Source organism: Budorcas taxicolor, chromosome 8, assembly GCF_023091745.1.
Source record: "Budorcas taxicolor isolate Tak-1 chromosome 8, Takin1.1, whole genome shotgun sequence".
In the NCBI taxonomy this organism is placed as follows: domain Eukaryota; kingdom Metazoa; phylum Chordata; class Mammalia; order Artiodactyla; family Bovidae; genus Budorcas; species Budorcas taxicolor.
This window is the reverse complement of record NC_068917.1, coordinates 26,688,309-26,707,435: the sequence shown is the minus strand read 5'-3', so window position 1 is coordinate 26,707,435 and position 19,127 is coordinate 26,688,309. Positions and strand designations below refer to the sequence as shown.

Here is a 19,127-nt window from a genome sequence, read left to right as displayed (position 1 = left end):
AGTTGTTACAAATAATGCAAATTGATTTAATATTTTTGAGATCAATTTATGAAAATCCAGCTGAGTATTTTGTAATAATACAGGTCAACTATTCTGCCTTTTCTATTGTTGTCGGTGACATATGTATCTTTATGTGTATTTATTTATCAATTAAAATCTCTTTCCTTTGGATTTCTAAGAAGTCTAGTTCCGATGAGAATTGGTGATTAAGAGCTGAAACTCAAAGTAGGGGCTGTAAAAATATTTTCAGTATTATTTTAAAAGTATAGCAGTGCTCTATAGGCTATCAGTATTATTTGATATGCTGATGCATTTTAACTGTTCAACAGGTTGTTTTGGTTTTTTTTTAATGAGCCCACACACTTAAATAGAATTTACAGGATCTTAGAATTAGAGCGACTGCCAAACTCCTCATCTATATCAAGAATTTCCGTCCTGGAGGATAGCTCTTTGGTACAGGAGGCGTAGTTACTTCCATCTGGTGCTAGACATGTTTTGTAGACTGGAACATCATTTAGAGGAGCCATGTTTTATTCAATAAGCCTAGGAGACACTCTGAAAGGTACATTCTGCATTATTTCCTGGAGGTTGACTGTAATGTGAATAAGTTTGCAATTTGAACATTTCTAGTGGCTTTCGCTTGGGCATCAGCTTCTAGCCTCATCTAATTTTCCACAAGAACATGGGATTTTGAATTATAAGCATATCAAAGTGATTGACATGGGGAGGTATTTGAATTTCTTCCCATGAAGTTGAAAAATGCAGCTACAGGTTGACTGACAGTTTCGAGTCCATTTTGGTAAGGTGCCGTCCAGTTGACTTGACCTGGCTCCTTTTGAGGGATGCTAAGGAGGTTAAGGTTTCCAACCTTTGTGTAAAGGGTCCTTAGGGACTATGACTATGACCTCAGACAGGACAGAGGGGTTAAAAATAGGTTGACTGAAGATACTTGTTTCCTGCATTGGTCAGCTGGCCACACAATAATCTGAAGTCAAAACCAGTCAGGAATTGTGACTACTAGTAAATTACTCTTTGACCATTTGTAAAGGTTGTTTTCAGTGTGCAAGTTTAGAATTAGGCAAAATTGCTCACTGTAATCAGCAAGTTGTAGTTACACAGCTGAGGGTATTTTTTTTTAAGGAAGATCAATGGATAAATTAATAATTGAAATCTACAGGCCATCCAAAAATCTCAGTTCAAGTGATTATTTCAGCCTTTTCTCTCTCAATGAGTGTTCCCCCCACCTCACCCCTCTTCTTAACCATAGCTGTTAACCAGAAGCAGAGGAGACTGAGTTAAGTGCCACTGGATCTCATATCAGTAGGTGAAGAATTGGATGGCAAAGTGGGTATGAATAAATAGTCTAACATTGACTGGGTGGAAGGAGTTAGAGACATTTCAGAAGAGAAGACTGAGAAGAACCAAAACTCTGAGAAAGGAAAAATGAAAAATGTACTTAGTCACAATAGAGTTGTACTGATTTATGGCTACAGGAGAGATCAGAAAAGTGGACCTTCTCAAGAGGCTGCACATATACCGGCCTTTTTGTGTGTGTGTGTGTGTGTTTTTTTTTTCTGAACGATTTTTAACCTTTTAATTTCTTATCTTTTATGGAAAGCATTATGGAACGTACATATTTTAGGAGGAAAGAGGAATGATTTAAGAAGCATAATAAACAGAGGCAGGCAATAGGCATGATTTTATGTTTTGCCTACCCTCCTAGAAGGCTACAATCAATATTAAATATTAATATCTTGCCAGTTTGACCATCTCTGATACCTTGCTCCAAGAGACAGAGGGAGAATGAAAAGGTCAGAATTCTATCATTGAAAACACAGAGGTGGGGATGGACACTGACTGAAGTAAATAGAAACTATGAAGGATGTGAACAGAATGCCCTCCAGATCTCAGTGTGCTGAACTGGTGAGCCCTATGTGCTGGAGGTTGTGAAAATACAGGGCCTCCGTAGCTGGGTAAATTGTCCTTGTCCTTGTCAATGAGCTTACAGGCCAGTAACGAGAGTGTATGAGAGAAATACAGGGATATTACATTTTGGGGAACCTTTTACTCTTTGAGAGTATGCAGATTAAAAATATGAATTATTTCAAGAAGGTTCTATATACATATATATTCATGAGAGAATAGCTTATAAGAAGATAATAAGGGGGATTTGTTTTTTACAGCAGACCTGATAATGGTAGCAATTATTCCCAGTCACTATACTAAATAGACACTTTTTCACATTATTTAATGTGATACTGTAATACCATAAGTCAGGTGTTTGCTATATTTTACAAATGGAAGCTGAAGCTTGGAGAGGTGAAGTAACTTGCCCAAATTTACATAGCACGCAAATAGAAATGCCATTAGGTTAGGACATCATGATTTCAGAACCCACATCCTTAACCTAAAGCTGTATTGCTTCCCTCTCTAGAATATATAGAGAGATACGTTTTTCTTCTGTAGAGCACACCCTACTGCTACTGCTGCTGCTACTGCTAAGTTGCTTCAGTCGTGTCCGACTCTGTGCGACCCCATAGACGGCAGCCCACCAGGCTCCCCGTTCCTGAGATTCTCCAGGCAAGAACCCTGGAGTGGGTTGCCATTTCCTTCTCCAATGCATGAAAGTGAAAAGTGAAAGTGAAGTCGCTCAGTTGTGTCTGACTCTTAGTGACCCCATGGGCTGCAGCCTACCAGGCTCCTCCATCCATGGGATTTTCCAGGCAAGAGTACTGGAGTGGGGTGCCATTGCCTTCTCCGAGAGTACACCCTAGAACTCTAAAATCTACAAGAAAAATCAACCAATAGAAAAATGAACAGAATAAGAAACCCGAATAGTCTTTAAACATTTGGAAAGATGCTTAATCTCAGTAAATAGTAAAATGAAAATTAAAACTGTAATGGGTCTCATTTTCACACTCCCCAAAATGGTAAGAATCTAAAAGCCTGACAATCCCAAATGCTGTCAAGGATGTGAGAAAGCCAGAAGTCGTTTACTGCTAGTGGGAACAAAAGCCACACAAAACACTTCTGCAAACAGTTTGGTATTACTCTGTAATACATAATAATAAGTTCTTGTTTGATTCAAGGTGTATCAATATACCAGAATTTTAACTACATTTAAATAATTTAACTGGTGATGCAGGAAAGGGGAAAGCATCTGATCAAAATAATTCTGAGTGTAAATAGAAAAAAACAGAAAAATATTTGAAGGTTTTGCCTTTAACAGGATGATGATATTAGCTATATATGTGTGTGTGTGTATATGTATATATATTGGCCTGGTACTGGTTGAGAATTATGTCTGTAAGTTTAGTCAAGAAATAGAAATGTAGTGTGCAGCTGTTTGATAATCCTTTTTGTTACACCTTACCTAAATCTTAAGTATTATGTACTTTTTACTCATTTTCTAACCGTTCTGTTGGAATGCTGGTAATCCAGTCTCAGTATTGTGTCGGTTCCAATTAGCAACTGCTGACACAGTCAGATTATTACTATATGGAGGATTTGTTGAATGGGCCCTATGGACTTCAAATCTGCTTTTAATAGATACCCCAACATTTAATGCTCTGCACTAAATTTCCCAAATATACAACTGCTCCAGGTTATACTTATTTGGTGAATGTGGAAATCCCTAGCAGTCATATAATTCTCTCTCCTTACACATCCTCTGTCATAATCTGCTATCTTATCAGGAACACCTAAAGGCTACTTGGGAAAGGATCCATCTGTTACCTAAGTGTTTTCCAAAGAAATTTTAAAATCATTTTGGCCATAGAGTTTGCATGCTGATGGATGCTGTGCTTTTTGCAGGGAAGGATAGGAGAACTGGAATTGCAGTTAAAACATGGAAAAGAAGGACCTGAAGAGGTGCAGTACAAAAAAAACACAGCCTGGCTCTGGTAGGGGATGGCTTTCTGTGCTCATTATTTGTTATGGGAAATGAACTGTGGAGAAGGTGACTACCTTTAAAGACTTAAATGTTGGAATTTAACCTCTCTATGAGCCTAAATGGGCAATGGCCAAAGATGTGATGGATGTATTTTCCACCTTCTCCCCAGATAAAAGAAGGAGAGCTTTATTCATGGATTTTATATATTTTTATTGTTTTCTTAAGCAGTGTGAAAATGGTTTGTTTTTCCCTTTTTTCCCTATAATTGATTATTTTACATGCTTTTGAATAAAGGTTGAGTGTTTTTCTCACTCATTTAGTCAAAGAATACCTTCCCCTGCCTTGCTCTTCCCTCCTCAACACATCTTCATTACTAGGAACAACTTTACCATGTTTAGACTTTAATTTCTTTGGCAGACATCCCCCAGTGCATTCCCACTATATTATCTAGAAATGTGTAAGTGCTGGCACATTAAAAGCAGTTTAAGTTGTTACATAGGTTGGGATGAATACCTTGTCAGATTAATGTTACAGCAGCCTAAATCTAAGTGAAGTGCCCAGAATCTAATAAATAACTTTGCCTGTAGCCACAGATTTCTTTAATATAAAAATCTGTTCAAAGGTTACTTGGGTTTCAGTTTTTAATTTACTAACAATTGGCATATGTAGAAAAGCAGAAGCTTATGTGTGTGTGTGTACTCGCATGTTTAAATAATTCTATTCTAAGTTATGTTTCCCAGATTCATTTTAAAAATAGCAATGCAGTTTAAAACATTATGACATTGGATTTAAGATTAGAGATTAAGCATTTGGATTTTGCTTCCTATTTGCTATTTTCCTTTACACATGGTTTTAATTTCATCTTCTGAAAATGATAATCTGGGGAGTGGTATGTTAGCTATACTATTCCAAATATACACGGTGACATATGGAATCAAGGATGTGAGAGAGAAATGGAAGTCAAGGATAACTCTAAGATTTTGACTGTGAATAAGTAAAAGTATGGCATTCTCATTTACTAAGATAAAGAAAACTACAGAAAAACAGATCTATCTAGAGTAGAAATTAGATTTGAGACATGCTGAGCCTGAGATGCCTAATTAGACCTACAGTTTGGAGGTATCAAGTAGGTTGTTGACTATGAGTCTAGAGTTCGGGGTGAGTTCAGGGCTGGATATATAAATTTGGGAATCATCAGCATACCGACTGCATTTAACATCAAGATGCTGGATGAGGTCATCTGGGGAATGAGCAAAGACAGAGAAAAGGTCAGAGGACTGAGCCCTGGGGCACTTCAACATTTAGAAATAGGGCAGGTGAAGAGGAGCCAGTAAAGCAGATGGAACATTAGTGATCTGCACTGTAGGAGGAAAACCAAGAGAGAATGGAATCTGAAAAGCCACCTTAAACGCTTAAGGAAGAAAGTGTTTCAAGAGAAGAGCAATCAGTTGTGTCAGATACTGCTCTGAGACTGAGAGTTGAGCATTAGATTGGCCCCTTGACAGTCATTGTTAACCAAGAAGGAGCTGTTTTGTAGGGACAAAAGCCAAATTATAGAAGGGTCTAGAGAGAATGGAAGGAGGTAAACTTGAGTCCTAAGTATAAACTGTTCTTTTAAGTGAGCTCTGCGGTGTGAGATGCAGTGAAATGGGGCAATAGCTGGAGGGCTTCTTTCCCTAAGATGGTAGGTGTCATAGTGTGTTCATGAGCTGCGGGGAGTAATGCAAGTGGAGAAGGAAGAATTGGTGATGCGGCAGAGAAGGGCGCGTAGGGAGGGGTAGGGACCTAGTGGAGGCTGTCACCCTATGTAGAAGTACAGGCAGGTCGTCATGTGTAAATATTTCATGTTGACCAATAGAAGAATACACTGAACGCACTATACTCCATTTAGGAGGGCCAAGATTGGACAATATGTTTTAGAGAAGTTTATTGTCAAGTGGTCTTATAAAGTACAAGTTTAAGGATCAGTTTGCAACTATCTGAAGAAGTTGGCTCTTAAGAATGACTCATTCTGAGTACTGGATAGCTAAGATTTTATTTTAAATGCAACTACTTATAAATGCAAGTATAATTTATATTTGTAAAACATTTATATAGTTATAAAAACTTTAAATTTATGAAACTCAAAGTGTATAGTGAAAATATTTCTTCATAATATAAATTTGTCGATGATTTTCACTTTATCTTAAGACTCTTATATAAAAAAAAAAATCCTATGAATATTTGAATTGAACATACCTTCCCCTGGTGAAGGCAATGGCAGCCCACTCCAGTACTCTTGCCTGGAAAATCCTATGGACAGAGGAGCCTGGTGGGCTTCAGTCTATGGGGTCGCGAAGAGTCGTACACGACTGAGTGACTTCCCTTTCACTTTTCACTTTCATGCATTGGAGAAGGAAATGGCAACCCACTCCAGTGTTCTTGCCTGGAGAATCCCAGGGATGGGGGAGCCTGGTGGGCTGCCGTCTATGGGGTCACACACAGTCAGACACGACTGAACAGTACCTTCCTTTCAAATCCATAAATGTAGTTTTTTTAGTTCAACTGTATAACCATGTTTTTTTAAAAATTGAGGTATGATTGACATATAAAATTATATTAGTTTCATATAAACATATTATAATTATAGTAAGTATATTGTAGCCAACATTTAAAATTTTATTTTATATACATACATAGTGACAATGCTATTATGTATAATTTGGGAGTAATAAATTGTTGTCTTGATGAGCTCCTGTGTAGAAAAGAGAGAATGTCTTGTTTAGGCTTCTGTAACAAAAATATCATAACCAGATGGCTTAAACAACAGAAATTTATTTCCCACAGTTATAGGAGCTGGGAAGCCCTAGATCCAGGTGACAGCCCACATGGTGCTGGTGAAGCCCTGCTTCCTAACTTTGCTGATGGGCTGCCATCTCCTTGTAGCTTCACTTGGTGGAGAGCAGAGAGAAAGCAAGCCCTCTGGTCTGTCTTCTTATAAGGACACTCATCCCATGCATGAGGGCCTCACTCTTATGACCTCCTAAAGGTCCCACCTCCAGATGCCATACATTCAGTTAAGATTTCAGTTGGTCAGTTTGGAGCAGGAGACACAAACATTCAGTCCATAACAAAGAGTCATATACAGGACACTTGTATACCCACCACTCAGCATAAGAGTGTATACCATGACGACACTGCCTATACATGAGTCACATTCACCTCCTTCCCTGTTTCTACTAAGTAATCTAAGGAATAAGCTGATGAGACTGTCTTGGAGGTGAAGCCCTTTATTAAGTTCTTTCACCTTACACTAAAATTCCACATGGAAATTTTAAGATCTTTAAATTTTAAGTCATTGCCAGAGGTTCTTGTTAACTGATGAATAAGCAAAAAGATTCCTTTCTTGCTCGACTGTAAGATCTCATACCTGTTTTCCAACTGTATTGCAGGGTTCGAGACATGTTGACTGATGAAATCACCAAAGCAGCTGCAAAGTAAGATCCATTTATTCTCTTACCAGAAATTTTCTATAAACATTTTTTCCCCTTACAAGTATGAATAATTTCTCCTTTTCAGGCATTTCATAAGGATTTTAAAGGACTTTTTAGTTCTTTTTTAAAAAATCAGTCATTGTCCTTTCTCATATGCAGTTAATTCTTACTACATGTCTTTCTGTGAAAATACAGAGAAAGCAGTACAGCCACATAACTTTTACATCAAAGCTATGTCCATGTTGTACACTTTACAAAATGCTCTGTGCTTTGGCTTAGATTTAAAGGATTACAGTTTAGTACGGGGCAAGAAGTCCTTGCTAATGTGAGTTATGTCTGTTTTACAAATAGATTAAATCTCAAGTGTGAGCCAGTAAATAACATAAGACAGAGCCTTTTATTCTCCTGGTGCTCTTGGAGCAAGTGTATCTAAATATTGAATTTTTTAATACTAAAAACTAATGTGAAGACTCAGGTAAAAAGGCAGTTTCTATCATATATTTACAATTGCTTTAACAAAAATAGCTTGAGCATTACTACCTTAAGGCTTTTTATTTATCTGAAGCCATCTCTCACTGAGAAAATTATACCCTAGTGAACTTGCTTGAACAATCTCTTTAAAGTCCCTTTGTTAGCATGCTGCCTAATTTTTCCTGGGAGTAAGTTACATGTCAGTTACATACACTTCTTTTCACTGTTCTCCTTAGTTGCTGCCATTTCTGTTTGACTTCCTTTCTTCTTATTCACCAAATAATATAGATATACCTTTGACCTAGAGGACTTCATATGTACTGAAAGTCCATATTATCTAGAAATATTAAACTATAGTATAGTTGATCTCTCTCATTTCCCAGAACTTTCTGTAGCTAAATAGCCTTTGCCTAAAAAAAGATAAAACATAATCTACCTTAGAGTTCACTTTCCACTGGCAATTTCTTACACAGATAGTTCGTTTTAAAATTTGATCTTGGTACCTGATCACTATTCAGCCTCATGTCCTCTGAATAAAGGGAAAGAGAAGTGGTAATCCTCCCCTACCCTCAGTTCTGTGGGAAGCCCTGGGAAATACCTGCTGACGTATCTGTTGACAAAATGAAAACTAAAGTACAGAGAGCGTTCCATAGGAACTCATTTGTGTCTGCTTCTGTAGTTTGGTGAATTGCAGACACAGTGGGAGAGCATTCAGCTTCTTATTGGAGGGGAGGAGGGGCTGGGATGGGGACCGCCTTTAACCTCTACCTTTCAGTTTGTTCTATTGAATAGTCTACTTAGTTCCTGTTAAAAACAGTGCCCTGACATTTGCAACAAAAGCTCAAATGCTGAAGAAACTAGTGTCTTTCTGTTAAAACAAACTGTAATTTTGCCTCTGCAGTAGCTTTTGCAGATTCCATTCTAAAATTTTATGTCACCAAGACTTTAACCTTCAAATCTGCAAAGCATCATTTCATGACTAATACCTAAGTAAAGTGTGTTCACATTCCCAGTGATATTGAGTAAAAATAATTTATGTTCTCATGGTGTTACCTTTTCATCAAACATTTCAAACTATTTTATAGATCTTATCTTATTAAAAGCATCCTGACAATACTAGGGATTCACAAGTGAGCAGGAGATAGTTAAGGTCCAGAGGCTGAGAGATTAATCATAGAGAGGAAGAAAAAAAATCACTCGGCTGCCTTCTCTGTGCTTTTTCCCACTGGCTTCCTCCAATCACGTGAGGACCCACTTATCACCTCCTGCCAGTTTAGTCTTCTGTTCCTTGGACTATGGCCGCCTTAGGTGGTGGTGGTTGTCGTTTTAGTCACTAAGTCATGTCCAACTCTTTTGCATGGACTATAGCCCACTAGGCTCCTCTGTCCATGGGATTTCCCAGGCAAGAATACTTGAGCTGGATGCCATTTCCTTCTGCAGGGGATTTTTCCAACCCAGGAATTGAACCCACGTCTCCTGCATTGGCAGGCAGGCAGATTCTTTACCACTGAGCCACCAGGCTCCTTTGGGCCAATGTAGGGCTTATTTTGTTCTGAGGCAGAAATTAAATGTAGGAAGTAAAACACTAGTCACAGGATTAGACTGATGTAAGTTTATTTTTGTTGTTAATAATTAAATAGGTTTGAACCTAAAGATAAAACTCCCCAAAGGATTGGGTCACTTCGCTAATATGTAATGTAATACTTTGTCCCTAAGAAAGCATCAGTGTAGCTCATCCTTCCTTGAGCTTTTTAATTAGGTTAATGGCATCCGTTTCAAAGGACAATTTAATTAAAATGTCAGTGGTGTTGCCTAGATAAATACTGTACTGATGCTGACATGTTATTATGCAAATTAGTCACCGCTACTTGACTGGTTGGGGATAGTTATGTGATCAACAAGGTGAAGAGTTTTTGCTGAACAAATTCTAGAGTTTCACCTGGCTAGCTCCTCCTTGACTATGTCTCATGAGTATATATGGAGTGTCTTCTCTCCATAAGTCACTATGCAAGGCCCGTGGGGAATGTAAAGATGAAGAGCTAGTCACCGTACCTTTATGAATGTGTAACTTGGCCTAAGCATACCTTGTGTGACTGTTTTCTTTTTTTCTATTCAAAGATTAATGTACAGATATGCTTTTAGTGTGCATCCAAAGATCTAATTACCAGTGACTTTAAATATATTTTTTTCCATTTTACAAAAGCAGTACATGCTTAGTAATGTAAAGACCAGTGAAACTTTTCAAATACAACTATTTGGGACACTGTTTTAAAACTGAGGATAAATTCTCTTTTAGAATTTTAGGGTTAAAAAGACACTTTATGTCATCTTGACAATTTTTTTTTAATATGGACCATTTTTAAAGTCTTTATTGAATTTGTTACAATATTGCTTGTTTTATCTTTTGGTTCTTGGTACACAATAGCTCCCCAACCAGGGATCAAATCCGAACCCCTTGCTTTGGAAGACGAAGTCTTAACCATCGGACTGCTAGGGAAGGTCCAGACCAATATCCTTGATTTAGAAGATTTGTTATGCAATATCTGGTGACCATCTAAGAATTTCTTCAGGGTGATACATTCACTGAGAATTTAAAACTTTTTTAAAAATCTAACTTCAGGGATTCATGATCATTTTTGCAGAACAGACTTCAAGATAGTCTCAGCTAAAGGAAAGAGAGAATATTAGAAATAAAAGATTTAATTTTGATTTTAACTGGTTTTCTGGCTATGGCACCTGGGAATGCCCACATCTTGCCTTACTTACTGGTGTTTTATTATTAGCTATAGGAGTTGCCAGTAATCCTCCTTGCAAAACTCCTTCAACCTCAAGTCTTCCTTTCTGTTCTTTCCCCCTGCCCCATCCCACAATGTAAATGTTGTCTTATCAAACATATGACAGGCCTCTTAGAGAAATGATTGGAGAAGGAGTGAACAAAATGACCCAGAGTACAAAGCCTTACTGAGTTTAATCAACCCTAGAGTGGGAGCGGGAGAAAGAAGGAAGGATTGGATGAATTGATAGATGGAAGAACTTGATAACAACGAGTCCTGAATTCCATTCTTACCAAATGGAAACAAAAATGCAAGAACACAAGTTTATACTAACCTGTTAACGCTCACTAACTCACATGTTCGGTCACGACTGTGGCCTAGCGCTGGATGTACTAAACTTGCCTGGGGAGCAGATCTGGACATCCGCGCATCAGTTCTCTTCCTGCACCAGGGTAAGCACGGAGTCGTTCTCAGATGTACACACTGGTTCAAGTTCAGGTCCAAGCTCCAGGTTCAGAGAAACATTCTCTGTGTGGAACCCGGCTTCCCTGGTAGCTCAGATGGTAAAGAATCTGCCTGCAATGCAGGAGACCCTGGTTCCATCCCTGGGTCGAGAAGATCCCCTGAAGAAGGGAATGGCTTATCCACTCCAGTGTTCTTGCCTGCTGAATCCCAAGGGCAAATCATGGGATCACAAACTGTCAGACACGACTGAGCAACTAGCACTAAACACAATCCTAGGACTAACTGAGAACTGAAGTGTCTGGTGGTAAGGGTACCTTGTTGCCTGAGTTCTGTTATGATGGAGTCGGCAGGCCAAGAGCGTGTCATCAGTGACCCTTTGGGGACTTTACTCGGTAGGAGGACTTTGGAATTATGGAATAATATTAAATGTACATTTTCAAGTAGTAAGTATATTTAAGAGATTCAGTTTTCTTGATACCAAATTCAGAAGTCAAACAGAAGACTTATTGCCAATATTAGGAAACTGCCATTTGGATGATATAGAAAGGCATCTCTCAGTCCAAATTGCCTGAGCACAAGCCTTTTTTGCATCTTCTCTAGGGGCTCTGAATCATGTTACAGACTGACTCTAAGGTTGCTGGCTTTGGCATAGTAAGAGAGAGAAGGGGAAAATGATAGTGATGGAGGAGAAAGCCACCAGTGTGTCGAGTTGCTAGTGAAGTGTGCTTTGTGAAGCAGTTCACTAGAAGTTGGTTCCACATACCAGTGCTTTAGAAAAGCCAGGGCCCAATTCCATTCTGCTGGGCTTATTCACACAACTGTCCTTGGCTGGGCTTCTAAAATAAATCCATACATGTATATTGACTGAAGATGATGCTGAAGAAGATGGCTTGGGAAATGTAAGGTCAAATGATGAAATAAAAAATTTTAGGGAGAAGGAGCTTAGATATCTGAGCTTGGATTTTTTTTAGGTTCCCCAAAGCATAATGACCATACATTTGTAAGAAGAGTTAAAAATTAACACTAGCGTCAGAAGAAGGACAGAAGCTTCTAACTCCAGGGAACAAACAGACCTGCGTTTCCAAGGCTCTGTGAAGGGGTGGAAGTGCTTTTTGACCTCATCTGCCCTCCCTATAATAGCGCCTTGCCTTCTCCTGGTTAATGCCCCCAAATCCTCTCTTGGGATCTTTTTCTTTTTAAACAGAGACAGCCCGGTGGTCAAAGGCAACGCGCTGTTAGCCTTAAGCAGCCTCGCTGTCGTCGTTTCCAAACATGAAGCCAGCCTCTGCTCAGACTCTGATGGAGTCCTGGAGGTGAGTTAAGGGTGATTAGAACCAACTGGGCTTTTGGTTGTGTAACGTGTGAAAAGTGAGACTTTTCCTTAAGCCTGGCTCTGAATTTAGGAGATTACCGTCATGGGCTCTGCTACCCGATGCACCTTTACACCAGAAGCCTTGGTGTCCTCTAAAACACTTTTCTTCGCTGCTTTTCTGTTTTGCTTTCTCCATCACAGTTAAGTGGTCATTTCCATTTGAAGGTGCCAATTTTATGCAACAGGGGTTGTCTTTCTGTGATTACATCATGGTAACCAATCTTAGGAGGTTAACTAGGCTTACTGAAAGTGAACAGTGCTGTCAAAAAATGATAAATAAGCAGTGTTTACTGACTGCAAAAAATTGCACTTTGCATTTTAATTGTAGATGTCAATGACAAAGTGCCTATTCATTTTTGCAAGGCATTTATTTCTTAATTAAACATGTGGCAAGCTGGCCAGTGTTCATTTGCAATGTACTTTTTCAGATAATTCATATCTGTCAAAATAAAAAAGCTTGGATTCATTCTCCTTTTAAGCCCCATTATCTGGTAGCTATCATTATCTGGAGACAATATAGTCAAGTGGTTAAAAAACATAGTCTCTGGAGTAGGAGTAGAGCTAGTAAGCACAGGTATTAGGATTTAAATCCTATTGTTGTCTCCTCACCTTTCAGAGCCTGTTTGCCATCTATAAGATGGGGATAATAGTACTTACCAGACAGGATTATTGTTAGGATTAAATAAAGTAATATATGTAAGGTACAATGGCAGGTAAATACTCAGTAATAGTAACTATTGTCAAGAGTATCAGTATATACTTCACCACTTCTACTTGCAAAAAAAATGGGCTTTTTTTTTTCAATGCTTTTCAGCCTGTCTCTGTCCCCGCAGAGTGCCTTTTGGACCACTTGTATTCTTTTTTCATGGTAGGGTATTTTTGGTTCCTTTTTTGGTGGGTTCTTTGGGGGCAAGAAACCAACTCTTAATTTAAATTAAAAAAGGAGCTAGAAGAATAAGGAATCTGGACGTGCACAGAATTGAAGTTAAAGCTTAAAAACCAAGTTGAGAGAAGAACAGGGGTCCAGGCACAGGTCCTGATGAACCATCTTGGCAGACTACTCCTACTGGGATGGATCAGCTCTAGTCACTTACTGTCTTTGCATCACTCCCTTAAAATTTGGAATCCCACGAGTCCCAGCCCTACACCTTCAGCAGGGTAGGATGAGTAGCTTGATTGAACATTTAACCAGGCTTCAAATTCTGAAGGAGGGAATTCCCCAAAGGGTGCTCTTACCAGTAAACAAAAGAATAATGCAGTGTGGCAAAATCTCTACATGTATATTACCTGTGGGGAAGAGAAGGAGGCCAAGGGATTATTGCATGAAGGATAAACATGTAGCTAGTTACCATATGGTAATTTAAGGCCAGAATCTTATTTTAATAATAAGGAAGACGAAAATCTTTTAGAGAGGAAATGTTTCATATCCTTGAAAAAGGTATGGAATACTTTAGCAGAAGCAACATGCTGGGTAGGTCTACAACCTAAAAAAGTAAACATGCCTTCCTAGGACCCCTTTATTTTGGTGTTATTTATGTAGGTCTACCGGTGGTGCAGGATGTTTGCCTCGGTAATAACTGGAGGTCTAGCTCAGAGTTTGAGCTCTAGGCTCTCCTATTCTCTGTTCGCTGAATCTGTGTCCTGTCCACAAAGCACACAGTCCACAAAACATTGAAGAGCCATCCAAGCCAAAGACAGGGCGTTTCTTTTACTCTTGGTGACCTTGCCTTTGACTTTTACTCAGCATGAACTCGAGACCTCATTACTTGACTAAAGCTAACGTTTTCAAACTTCATTCAACTCTGCATTTGACCAACAACTGAAGATCTTAAGAAGCAGATCTTTTTTGATTCAAGGAATTAATTCCAAGGGCTCTTAAACTATTTCAACTTTTACAGTACCACCTGGGTGTTACCGTGTGAGTTAATGAATGTTTTTTGACATCTGTTGTCATGAATGATTTTTAAAACCAAGTTCTCTTTTTATTGAGTTGGGTTTCGTTGTTGTTGTGTTTGTTTTTTCATTCTCTTTCCACTTCTTTTCCAAATATTTATGTTTTCGTATCTACTTGACTAGGCAGTTGTGATGATTCGTGAATGATAAATACAGTGATAATAAGCAGCAAAGCTAGAAGTGGTCAAAACATTTTGTTGGCTGCTTTATTGAAATGACAAGTCAGAAATGGAAGGTTTGATTTGCCTTCCCTGCACATCTCTCCCTTTAAACTTCCATATTATCCTCACTGAACACAGGAACACTGTAAGGAACTCTCAGATTGTTCTGTTCTGCAGCCCCCATCCTCTCACCTCTGCTAAGTTCTGTCTGAAAGGTAAACTGTATTCACGTGGGGGTGCAGGTTAGAATGTGTATTTGTCAAATACCTGTCTACTTCGTGCGGTCCTGGCAGATGAAGTTTCGTTTTTAATAGCTCTTCATTCTTTTATACAGAAGGAGATTGTACCCTGGATCTAGAAACAATGGTTAGGTTTTTTTCTTTTTTTCCCATTATCATTTCATGTTTTCCTTCGTCTGCAGGTTCAACCTCACTTCCTGTCAGTGAAAGACTGGGTTTCCATGGTATTTGATACCCTTTCGGTCATCGTTGATAGCCACTACCAACCCAGAGGACACTTTTTCTCCTCGTTTTATCATGTAAGTTTGAGAAACAAAAAACAATTTAGAAACTCAAGAGTTGACTCTAGTATCAATTGTTCACATGAAATCTATGATATAATGTAAATCTTGGCCTTATATATATATATACATCAATATCTCATATATATATATATATATATATATGAGATATTGATGTGTAGGCCTCACTTCTGATTTAAATGCTTTGGAATGTGTCCTGGGTATCAACATTTTGGAAGCTTTCTAAGTTATTTTAATGTATAATCAGAGGCAAGTGTTGAAGTAAAATAAACATTGGCTGAATATGGAGGATCCTAAGTTTCTTGTCACAGTTTTTTTCATTTTGGGATATGTGACCACAGGAAGTTCAGTTCATTGGTCTGGCCCTTTGTATCCTTGTTTATAAACTGAGATTATTGAACAGTATTATCTGCAGTGATTGTAGCCCCAACTTTACCTCTTATTAGTTTTGTGACCGTTGACCTGACAGCTACTTAACTTATCATCTGATTTTTCCCTTCCTGTAAAGTGAAGGTAAAAATGAGTGCTTTGCCAACTTTATAAAAGATTGTGAGGATCCAATTATATAATTTATGGGAAAATGGAAAGGCAAAATGCTCTATAAATACCAAGTAATGTTGTTGGTCATATAAAAGCACCTGTTACTTAGTCATTCTCTTTGTTCATGCTTATATGCTAAGATTTGAAGCAAAATGAAACCACACTTTGTTGGTTTACGTTTTGTTTTCCCTTAACTGGCTGTCGTGCATGCTGTATTTCTGTATCTGCATGGAATTATTTCGGTTCTACCTTATTGCTATCCATTGCTTAGGGAATTATAGGGATCATGGGACAATCAGCTGAGTAGCAGAGAATTATAGCTGATTTGAATGAAAATATAGCGCAGGTCCTGAACTGTTGCTAAGATTATGAGTTTAGCCTGAAACTTCATCGCCTTAGGTCTTCTTTGTGCAACATTTGGCCTCTGTGTGTGCTTCTGCCCTGGACCTGGTGTGTACCCATCTAGGGCTGAGGATCAGGAGCCAGCTTTTTGACTAGAGAACAAAAAAAATTACTTACTAGATAACATATAATGATATTGGAAAATAGATTTTGCTCAAAGAAGTACTTTCTCTATGATAATTTGTTTTCTGTCAGAAGTGTTCGTATTTCTTTAGCGATGGATGAAGAACTTGTTAGCTTAGATGGAGGTCTTTGCAGTAGCTATATGCTTCAGATATGCAGCAGGACAAGATATCTATTAGATTTCTAATAGTGCTGCTTAGTTCTTGCAAACCAGTAAAAATAATGTCTTTACTAGGCAGCTCCAGGTTGCCTCTTACCTTTGTAAGTCTTGCATTATTATACTTTTTCAAACCGCTCTTTCAAAAGCCACTTCTTTTATTTCCTTTGTCCTAGCAGCTGGGTCATTTTAAGTAGCATTGTCATTATAATAGCGCTGTATTAACTTACAGAATCCCTTAGCACATGTTTGCTTTTTATCCTTAAAGGACTAAAGCTTAGAGAGCAAATGAGGATAGAATTAAAAACACTTTTTAATGTGTTTTGACTGCAAGGGACAACACGGCCTTTATTGTGTGTCTGCAGATTTGAAGTGGGTAATACTCAGGAATGATCAGCGGGCTTTCTTCCTCACTTGAGACATATTGATAAGTGTATATAATGTCTGGTGGAACTCTCTAACGCAGGATTCTTGTACAAGCTGTTCAGATTCAGCTGCCCTGTCATTTTATTAGGGCTGTTATTCATTTCTTTTCCCATAATTACATATAGGAAGGGAGCATTATAGTGCTCTCTGTTTCATTTTGAATAGCTGGTTATTGCTTTGTAACCAGAGGCTTTTAGGATTTCAACTTCCTTTTTAATTAAAAGGAATTAACCCCCTGTAGGAAATAATCCATCTACTGGGAAACGTTCCCACCAAAATTTTTGGGAGATCCGCCAATAGCTCCCTGTGCTCTACTTGCACTTACCCTTCTGTAACTAAACTTGAACTGCCCCCACCCTAACCCCTTTTCTCTCTCCCAGAAAACTCCGGGCTTCCTGGACATGTATAATGTGACTCGGTGGTTGCTCCAAGCTTGGATAGCTTCACTTGCAGCTTTTTCATTATATACACATGTGGGCTTTCAAAACCCCGAAATTGTTTCAGGCTTTATAGGGAGGGAATTCACACCCATTAAAAGGAAACACTGTTTTTTTTTTTTTTCAAATTTAAAAGGATATTATTAGTTAACCAATGGCTTAGCAGCAAATTGTTTTTCTAAGAGTAAAAAGGTAACCTGTAGATAAACACGGAAAGAGATTTATTTTTCTAATAATTTTTTTGGAGTGGCGAGGGTGGGTTTAACAGAAGCTTGTATTGTATCGTGCTTTCGTGATAGGTGTGCTCCCTTCATGTTTTAAACAAAAGGCCAACCCCTTGCTTTCTTTCTCTGGCATGTCCTAGAAATCCTATTCCGGTGAAAACACGGCCAGTGCCATTGCCCGTTCCGCGGCCGCCACGGCTTTGTCTCTCCTGGTGCCAATTTTCATTATCTCTTGCAAAGAGAAGGTTGAGGAAATCCTGAACATGCTGACTGCCAGGTTACCTGGGAAACCAAGAGCTGATGAGTCTCAAGCCGTGCAAATCCACATGGGCCTTGCACTGGGGATGTTTCTCTCTCGCTTGTGTGAGGAGAAACTCAGGTACAGTTTATTAAAATATTCCTCTTTTTCCTCTTTGTGACTTAGGTGATTGATTTCTCTCTCTCTCTCTCTCTCACACACACACACACTCACATTATATCTGAGCTATTTATGGTGCTAAACTTTTCAATTTGAGCAGGTTGATCCTTTTTTCTCTTTTATGAATGAATTTGTCTCTCTCAAATACCATCACAGAGATACTCATATGTTTTAAGGGTTGCTTTTCTTTTAAGTGATTGATTACTTGAAAATCATTTCACGCTTAGATGAGAGCCCTGTGTAATAGACATGAGGAAAGTCTAATCATATGGTGCTATAAATTTTAAAAAGCATCTTTTCCTTCTGGTTTATAAGGGTGAAAATGACTGCTCATTCATTGATATCACTATAAAATGGGAGGAAAGATTGAGGTAGCCCTGTGCCTGAGGGTGCGGGCTTCACTGAATCACCCGAGAACTGCATGTACCGGTTTTAAGTATGGCTTTTATCCTGTGCCCTGGCTACATTTTAGTAATCCTTAAAGAGTCTTAATCTGTGCATATTATACTGGGTGCTTTATTCAGTTTGATTGCTCATTTGTAGACTGCTAGCTTTACTCTTGAATGGAGCTAATAGAATATCAAAGACCCAGGTGGAAAATTCCACTAGTGAAAAAGTTTCCTTGTGCACGAATCAACTTTAGTTTTGGTGTTCATTATATTTATTCTTTATTTTATAACTGATCTTAGAATTTTCTATATCCAGATTGATGGTAGTGTGGTACAACATGAATATTTGAAGATCATGAATCTTTAGATGTCACTGACTTGGAATTTCAGCCCCATTTTCCTCCATTGGAAACAGTAGGGCCAGTGGGGAGAGGCATTCTGTTCTGATGTTAGCAGTCCTGATGCTTCCCTAGCTGGCAGAAACCATCTGTCCAAAGGCAGGAAATGGTGTTGATGTGGGTAAATTGGATGACATTATGCTATATTTAGATTTCTGTTTGAAACCAGTGGTTAAGTTTACATTTGTTAATTCCCATAGTTTTGTGCAAACATCAGTATGTGAATCCTTTATGAGAACTGCTGTGGATCTTGGGAAACACTATATTTCAGATGATCATTTTCAGCCCTTGGAAACATCTATGGAATATTTGGGAAGATAGGCTCAGTCTTTGTGATCATAAATGAGACGTTTCCAGAATATTCATTTTGTTCTGTTCACCAGTATTAGTATACACAGGCCTGGTCCTGGACACAAACAAGAAGCTGCCCTTTGTATACGAATGGCCTGCTACATATCTTGTGTGTGAGTGGTAGAACGCAAAGTATTTTTAAAGACTTAAAACTTGAGAG

General features: G+C 38.5%; 1 protein-coding gene across 1 annotated transcript in view; it reads left to right on the top strand.

Annotated features, from left to right (window-relative positions):
• The window catches only part of FOCAD (focadhesin), a 272,034-nt gene that overhangs the window by 199,167 nt on the left and 53,740 nt on the right, over positions 1-19,127 (top strand). Inside the window, exons 22-26 of the mRNA XM_052644701.1 lie at positions 3,814-3,902; positions 7,324-7,368; positions 12,280-12,388; positions 14,983-15,099; positions 17,552-17,790. Of these exons, the coding sequence (XP_052500661.1) occupies positions 3,814-3,902; positions 7,324-7,368; positions 12,280-12,388; positions 14,983-15,099; positions 17,552-17,790 (599 nt within the window). The remainder of the gene's footprint in view (positions 1-3,813; positions 3,903-7,323; positions 7,369-12,279; positions 12,389-14,982; positions 15,100-17,551; positions 17,791-19,127) is intronic.